Below are 8,740 nucleotides of genomic sequence, written 5' to 3' on the forward strand. Positions count from 1 at the left end.
TTCTCAAAAATAGGTTTCGGAATTTAATTAACTTGTCCTTTTAATTAATCAATTTAAATTTCCAATAGAGACCACTTCGTCTAACAATAAAGTTCAGATATAAGCTACATGCAGACCACAAATCATAAAAATTATAACAATAAACTATGAAATGCGCGTTTTGTATTTATATATTATACCATTTTGTTAACTCGGAATTTCAGACTTGTTCAACTTGATATTCGACGCCACGATTTTTAGAAAAACACATAGTCTAATACAATTTTTAGTAATACTTAATTCTAATTATATACTTTAATTTGACTAAATCAAATTTGGCATGATCCTTGCATCGCCTAATTAATCACCCTTTGCATAAAGTGGTATTTGCTTTATCCAGACATAATATGTAATAATATATTTGAATATATTCTTAAAGTTCCAAAACCATCTCAATAATCACAAATTCATTTACAAAACGGTTACAAGGTGAATCATAAAGTTTCCAATCATGAAAATATAAGAAAATGTTATTTATTTTTGTTTGTTGCATGATCCAATTTAGAAATATATTTAGAGTACGTATAAAGCTAAAAGATGTTTAATGCGTCTAGAATAGTAGAATGTGCACTTAAATGTTTCTATGTCGTCAATCACTATTTTTTTCGGGGTCCTATATAAAGATAACTGCATGTACATTGTATATTTTTTCTGGCAAAATAATAAATAAATAAGCTTTATCCCCAAATATGTAACTAAATCGTATTCACTGGTATAAATAGCAAAGATAATAATAAATTTTGCAATATAAATTCACTTCTTAATGTTTTTTTTTTTAATAAAAGATTTGTTAAACTACATAATGTTTCAACAATGTGAATTTAATCATCAATTTTGCTTAACCACATCAACGACGATATTTCAACGGCTAATTCAGCTCGGACCATTAGATTTAACATTGTTTCTTTTCACATGAAATTTGACAACTCGTCAGGGGTAGAGACAGAATCTAAGAATTACACGACAAAAGACAATTTTTCATTCGGACAATTTTAGCCCATACCTTTTGAAACCAGAAAGTTAACGTGACTGCATATAACAATCTTTGGATTAATGCTAAGGGTAATTTCGGAAAGTTAAAATATCCACTTTTTCTGAAAAGAATCTCTCGTCTAAAAAATTGCTGACGTATCTCATTTTACCGACACGTTATAGTTAGCTTTTCCTAATTATTTTATTAATCTGTGAGATTACCGATACATCCTATGGTTAGATATTTTATACATCTTTGTTGAAACCAAACAAGAAGATTCCATCTTAAAATAAGGGTCATTATCAAATTTTCATTAAAAAAAAATTTCTATGTTAAAACAAAATTATTTATATTCAAAAATATTACAAACCATTTTAACAATGTTTATAACTTCCATATTTTAGAATTATAATAAAACATAAAAAATGGTAAAATTTTCTTTTCGAGAACACAAATAAATATTTTCATTAATATAAAGTTTTTGGCCATTTCATGAATATGATTTTTTACTAGCATTTTCTTAATACATTTTTTATGACAGAAAATTTATTCATGTTATTTTTAGTTCACATTTAACAAATTTGTTTTGGTGTATGGATTAATAAAGTCATAATAAGTCCACTGACATTACCCCCACTGCCCCTAGTCGTCCTAACATTAAACCTTTCTTTTAATTTCCTTTGCTGCTTAGTAAAGCAACGGCTGTGATTTCATTACCTCGGTGACTTCAGATCCAATCAACGGCCCCACGTTCATCTCTCTCTCTCTCTCTGAACATTCAAACAACAAATATAGAAAATAAGTAGCCCAAGCAACACCAAGAGAAGAGACGAGAGAGCAACAAAACTGAAACGTGCCTCCATTTCTAAAACCCAAATCCTCTTTCTTTAGTACAAAGGACACAATCTCTCTTAAATGCCAAAGGTCTTCTTTTTAATCTTTTCGTCTTCTTCCACTCTCTCAACACTCCTCACAAATCTGGGCATGTTTTGAAATCCACATTCTTCATTCACTGAGTTTCTTTACCTCTTAAAGTTTCAATCTTTAGGTTTATTTCTCTCTTCTTGAAAATGCTCTGTTTTTGTTGCTAATTTAAAAATCTCATCTTTCACGGGTTTCCTTCCTTTTTCCCTCATTTAATCTTATTACTCAATTTTATCTTTTTCCTGAAGATCTCTAAGAGAGAAAAAAACAAACCTTTTTTGCAGATTGAGAGAGAAATTTGAAGTAATTAGGTAACAAGAAGAGAACAAATTAAAGTTCACATTTTTTTCTGTTATGGTGGGGGCGATGGCAAACAATGGAAGAATCCGGTCAGCTTCTCCGGTGACAAATGGGTCAAAAGATCTGACGCCGAACAGTGCTCCGGCGAGTACAACCGGATCTGAATATGGTCCTGTTGAGTTTACAAGAGAAGACGTTGAAACTCTTCTTAATGAACGAATCAAGTACAAGAGCAAATTCAACTACAAGGTTTCTACTTTTTTCCCCACCTCATTAAATATATCAACTTTTTCTTTTTTACCTGAATCTAAAATTCTTCTTGTGTAATGTAAGTTTTAATTGTTGAGTAACTTTATCAATTAGGGTTTCAATTAGCAGAGAGTTTTAGTTGGTGAAGTTTTGAATTTTGAAGTAGCTTTTTACTGGCTTTTCTCGTTGGATCCGTTGTTTGTTTTTGAAGAAGATTTGATTGTTGTTGTTATAAGACAATTTGTGGGACCTTTTATATTTAGGCAATAGCATTGAAGACATTGTTTATGTGTTTGATTGATCTCTGTGGTAGAATCTGGAGCTTTTAATTTCAGTTAGCTTTACTGGCTTTTATCGTTGGATCTGTTGTGTTTTTTTTTTTTTTTTTGAAGAAGAAGAAGATTTGATTGTTATAAGACAATTTGTGGGACCAAAATAGTTTTGTCTGTTTGATAAGCATTAAAGGAGTTTGTTTATGTGTTTTTGGTAGAATCTCTTTTGGTTTGAATTTGAAATGTTCTTCTTTGTGGTTGATTTTGCAGGAGAGATGTGAGAATATGATGGATTATATAAAAAGACTTAGACTTTGCATTAGATGGTTTCAAGAACTTGAGTTGGATTATGCTTTTGAGCAAGAGAAGTTGAAGAACGCGTTGGAATTGAATGAGAAGCATTGTACTGACATGGGTGCGTTTCCAAATGAAAGTTTAGTTGTTGAAATTTTTTGGTAGAACTTTTGGGATTTGAACTTTATAATTTGTGCAATTTGATGACAGAGGTTAGTTTGAAAAACAAAGAAGAGGAGCTGAATATGATTATTGAGGAGCTGAGGAAAAACTTCGAATCTGTTCAAGTGCAACTTGCTAGGGAACAAACGGAGAAGTTGGTAAGTAGCGCAGTTAATTCTCGTTTGATTACTTGTGTATATTTCATATTTGCGGGTTTTAATTCGATTTTTTTTGCTTTAGGCGGCGAATGATTCTCTTGGAAAAGAGAAAGAAGCAAGAATTTCTGTTGAAAAGGCACAAGCTGGTCTCACAGAAGAGCTAGGAAAAGCACAAGGAGATCTTCAAACGGCTAACCAGAGGGTAAGAAAACTTAAAAGGATCTGAAATGGGAAATTCCTATTACTTAGCTTTAACTAATCAAAGTTGACCGTTTTTTATGTGTTTTGTTCAGATACAATCGGTAAATGACATGTACAAACTGTTGCAAGAGTATAACTCAAGCTTGCAGCTGTATAACAGCAAGCTACAAGGTGATCTTGATGAAGCTCACGAAACTATAAAACGCGGTGAGAAAGAACGGACTGCCATTATTGAAAATATTGGTAACTTGAAGGGTCAATTTTCAGCATTACAGGATCAGCTTGCTGCTTCTAAGGTGATTAATGCTCTGTTTAATCCGATTAATAGTAGTAAATGTTTATAGTTTTGGTCAGAATGTGATTGGGTGTCTCTTTTTTTTTGCTAGGCTTCACAAGAAGATATCATGAAGCAGAAAGGTGAATTGGTAAACGAAATTTCGAGTCTCAAGGTCGAGCTTCAGCAAGTCAAAGATGACCGTGATCGCCATTTAGTGGAAGTAAAAACCTTACAAACCGAGGCAACCAAGTACAACGACTTCAAAGACGCCATAACCGAGCTTGAGGTTTCCTATCTTTGTATAATTTCTTGCAAGGAAATCTCTGTCAAGTTAATTTTTCTTAACATATATGATGTAAATTTTTTTTGTCCCAGACTACATGCTCGTCCCAGAGTACCCAGATACGACAGTTGCAGGATCGACTAGTATCCTCTGAGAGGAGACTGCAGGTTTCATCACATTCTCGAATCACATATAACAAATGACTTTATTAGATTTCACAAGTTCTTAAGTTTTTGATACAATTCTTGATTGTTTATGGTCTAGGTGTCTGATCTATCTACCTTTGAGAAAATGAATGAGTATGAAGACCAGAAGCAAAGCATTATCGATTTGAAAAGTCGAGTAGAAGAAGCAGAGCTTAAACTCGTTGAAGGAGAAAAACTACGGAAGAAGTTGCACAATACTATTCTTGTATAATCTGCTTAACTCACCTCTGCCACATTTGTTTCTTCCCCTTTGTGTAAGGTTGACTTATCCTGATTTATTCTCATGTTGCAGGAACTGAAAGGAAACATACGTGTGTTCTGTAGAGTTAGACCTCTATTGCCGGGTGAGAATAATGGTGATGAGGGAAAAACTATTTCCTACCCGACATCTCTAGAAGCACTTGGTCGCGGTATTGACTTGATGCAAAATGGTATGAAACGAAAACTTCTGTGATAATGTGGTTCTTGCGGAAATAACACATTTATTAACAGTTGATGTATTTTTGCTATGGACAGCGCAAAAGCATGCTTTCACATTTGATAAGGTTTTTGCGCCGACTGCATCACAAGAAGATGTCTTCACTGAGATTTCTCAACTTGTTCAAAGTGCTCTCGATGGTTACAAGGTAAGTAAAATCTGGAATTGGCAAACAATACTGTGCCTCACTGTTTGGTGGACTAATTAAAGCTGATATAATTCATTTTTTAGGTGTGCATTTTTGCATATGGACAAACCGGATCGGGAAAAACTTATACAATGATGGGTAGACCAGGAAACCCCGAGGAAAAAGGGCTGATCCCGCGATGTTTGGAGCAAATATTTGAAACGAGGCAGTCTCTTCGATCTCAGGGTTGGAAATACGAATTGCAGGTATTTGTAATCTTGTCTTTTAAGTACCACTAAGTAAGATAAATCCTTGTAGATATATAATTTCCCTAGTCTTGTATCATATCTATAGGTATCTATGTTGGAAATATACAATGAAACGATCCGAGATCTCTTGTCAACAAACAAAGAAGCTGTAAGAACGGACAATGGTGTTTCTCCACAGAAACATGCTATTAAACATGATGCTAGTGGAAACACGCATGTCGCTGAGCTTACTATTTTGGATGTGAAAAGCTCTCGAGAGGTTTCATTCCTCTTAGATCATGCTGCTCGTAACAGGCAAAATAGCTGAAACCCGTTTCAATTTGACTGAACTAAATGGCCATCAAGATTTTCGATGAATTTTTCTAACAGTTTAAAGTTGTTTTCTTTTTTCTTCAGGTCGGTAGGGAAGACTCAGATGAACGAGCAATCTTCAAGAAGCCATTTTGTTTTCACACTAAGAATCTCTGGTGTTAACGAGGTACAAACCAAACCGTCTTTCTTCTTACAGAATGTTTGTTTTGTGTGATAAACCAAACCGGCTTTTTCTTACAGAGCACCGAGCAACAAGTACAAGGTGTATTGAACCTGATTGATCTTGCGGGTAGTGAGCGGTTATCGAAGAGTGGATCAACTGGAGATAGGCTTAAAGAAACTCAAGTACGTTTGTTGGAAACATAAAACAAGATTATGGTTAATTTCTTGCAATTTTAGCCTCTTAAACTTTGTTTATTTCTTCAGGCAATCAACAAAAGTTTGTCGTCTCTAGGCGATGTCATATTCGCCTTGGCAAAGAAAGAAGATCACGTACCATTCCGAAACTCAAAGCTCACATATCTTCTCCAGGTACTAACCAAAACACCAAAAGATCTTTCAAAAATTTTGGTTTCTTGATTTGTGCCTCATAATAAAAATTGTGTTTGATTTGTAATTCAGCCTTGCTTAGGCGGTGACGCAAAGACGCTAATGTTTGTGAACATTGCACCGGAATCTTCTTCAACCGGTGAGTCTCTCTGCTCTCTTAGATTCGCAGCGAGAGTGAATGCTTGCGAGATTGGAACACCACGTAGGCAGACTAACATCAAACCGTTGGAAAATCGTTTGAGCCTTGGATGAGAGAAAGAAAGAGAGATGGATTTGAAGTTTGAAGCTAAAAGCTTCATTTCAACGTTAATTTAATTATATGAATGTTTGTACTCAAAATATGGTCACCACTTGATGAAGGATGGGATGATTCTAACAAGAAAACATGAAGACTTTGTTGTAATTTGTATAGTTTGGTTTAGCATTTTAATATCTGTTGTTTATGTAATTCTTTTTCTTTTGGATAATAAGTAGGTTTTTGCTTGTTTATTTTCGGATTCATATTCATCTTCTGGGATTCAAAATATTTATTTCTCTTTGCTGTGACCAATTACCAGGCTTAGAAGTCTAATGGTAGTAGTGTTTTTGATAAAAAAAAATTTGATATGAACGATTGTTTATGTTTGATCAAATTCAATATCGTATAACTGAAATAACTGAACTTGAAAAACTTTGGCAAAATAATCATAAAACACTAAAACTACTCAATGTTTAAAGATGAGTAATATTTTGTTATTTTTACTTATATTTTAATATTCTTGTAAGTGAAATTAATTTTCAAAAACATAAATACGTGTAAATTGATAATAGTAAGAATTCATTTTTTTTTCAAAACATGAAAAAGTGGTATACCATTTATCTTTTTTTTCTTTTTTTTTTTCAAATCAAGGTGTAATCATGTATAGGACCCGAATTCGGAAATGGAAATAACACGTAACAGAATGGGACATGACGGCATCTTTTGCCCACCCTTTGGAACAATGCATGTATTCCATTGATCAACTTGAAACCCCACTTGATTAGCTGATTCAAGGTAAATGTTTGTTTTCTATTTAGGTTGTTCTAGATTTTATATAGTTAAATGACACCAGATAAAATCAAGATGTTGGTATAAGAATTATTAGATTCAATTTGACTTGAATGTATTTGTGTCAGTTGTAAAAACAAAATTGATTGCGGTAGGGTCAAAACCTACATTCTCTTAAGCAATAATTTGTTGTTGGATATAACTATAATTTTTATATACATACTACTGAAAACAACGTAACTTACCAAAAATATTATAAAATCGTGGATAATACATGCCATATTTTCCAAAATGATTTTGCCATATGACTAACATACACGCATAATGCATAATGCATAATGCATAACGCTCATATGTGTAGAAATCTGGTTCGTTACATAAAATTAACCTTTTATCACGTAGAAAATTAACTTTACATTGTTCATTATCATTACATCAAAACGTTAGTTAAATTCTGGTATTTCTTATTTTCCACCATCTTACTATTATAATGGTCTATTGGTCATTTGATAATTCACTAAACCAGAGATAAATATTGTTCTTACCAGTTATAACTTATAACACGTAATCGATTAATTTTCTTGAACATCGAACGAATATAACCTAGAAAACGCATACATTATTATATGATTTAGTCAACTCCTGTTGAATTTTTTTCTAAATATGGAGATAAGGTAAACTAAATAAAATCTGGAGTCATGGCAAAATTCATGCCTTCACGGAACTTGGGAAAAGAACAAGTCAAACTTTAAAATAGTTATGTAAGTACTTGTTTATGTATAGCATTCATATTATTAACATTTGATTCGGAATATTGTAGTTTATTACAAATAGTCAAGTTGATACATAATGCCACTTTTCTGCATACATTAATCAAACTAACATCAACTGGTTTAGCCGATCATATTTTCAATTAATAGTAGTGAAAAGCTATAATAGAAAAAATTGATAATCTTCTGAGTATATTACTTTATATCTTATTAAAATATATGCATATATAAAATAGAAATATGGAAGATAACCAAAAAAAAGAGGAGAATCATGGATAAACAAAAAAATTACTAAAAAATATTTTTAGTCCAATATCTCTAGAGAATATACCTCATCCATAATCAGTAGTTGATAAGTCATTTATCAATGTGGGTTTCCGTATATTTTTGGAAGAAAATAAGTTGACGCATATGATTTGAGTATTGGTTTAAAAAGAGAAAGATGTGCTATTATATAATTTTGGGAGAAAAAAATTAAACATATTGTCCATAAGAGATTCTTCTATTTCTGTGTGTTTGAACAACCGATCAAATGGTTAAGTCCATTTGACTCCGCCTTCTCCACCGGAGTTCGACTTCACTAAATCGCGTTACCCCGCGTAATAGGGATTTGTTATGGATCGGGCCTTATCGATCCAAAGTTAGGAAAAAAAAAAAGAACAACCGATCAAATTACCCATATATTGTTAAATTTTGGATTTTGAACCTGAGATGTCGATGGGCATCTTATATTTATATATTTAAAAAGTTGACACGAATATATGATCTCAATTATGCTAGTTGAGAAGTTAATAATAATAATATTAATGTGTATCTTAAAAACAAAAACAAAATGTTCGTATCTATATGTATGATATAATATGTTTTTTT

At 32.5% G+C, this 8,740-nt stretch overlaps 1 protein-coding gene across 2 annotated transcripts; it reads left to right on the plus strand.

Annotated features, from left to right (window-relative positions):
* The first annotated feature begins 1,656 nt into the window (after positions 1-1,656).
* On the plus strand, positions 1,657-6,609 carry LOC110225708 (kinesin-like protein KIN-14N). Of its 2 annotated transcripts, none has more exons than XM_021015633.1 (17): positions 1,657-2,060; positions 2,221-2,485; positions 3,028-3,172; positions 3,262-3,371; positions 3,454-3,573; positions 3,665-3,868; positions 3,959-4,135; positions 4,225-4,299; positions 4,397-4,543; positions 4,631-4,769; positions 4,855-4,964; positions 5,048-5,209; positions 5,298-5,506; positions 5,609-5,690; positions 5,765-5,869; positions 5,951-6,055; positions 6,146-6,609. In XM_021015633.1, the coding sequence occupies exons 2-17, from the start codon at positions 2,291-2,293 to the stop codon at positions 6,323-6,325; spliced, it is 2,265 nt and encodes a 754-aa protein (XP_020871292.1). In that variant the 5' UTR covers positions 1,657-2,060; positions 2,221-2,290; the 3' UTR covers positions 6,326-6,609. The 2 variants fall into 2 exon arrangements, with proteins under 2 accessions (XP_020871292.1, XP_020871293.1); XM_021015634.1 differs by having other exon boundaries at positions 1,657-1,936.
* Positions 6,610-8,740: the final 2,131 nt, after the last annotated feature.

The sequence above is a fragment of the Arabidopsis lyrata genome, assembly GCF_000004255.2.
Source record: "Arabidopsis lyrata subsp. lyrata unplaced genomic scaffold ARALYscaffold_8, whole genome shotgun sequence".
Classification (NCBI taxonomy): Eukaryota; Viridiplantae; Streptophyta; class Magnoliopsida; order Brassicales; family Brassicaceae; genus Arabidopsis; species Arabidopsis lyrata.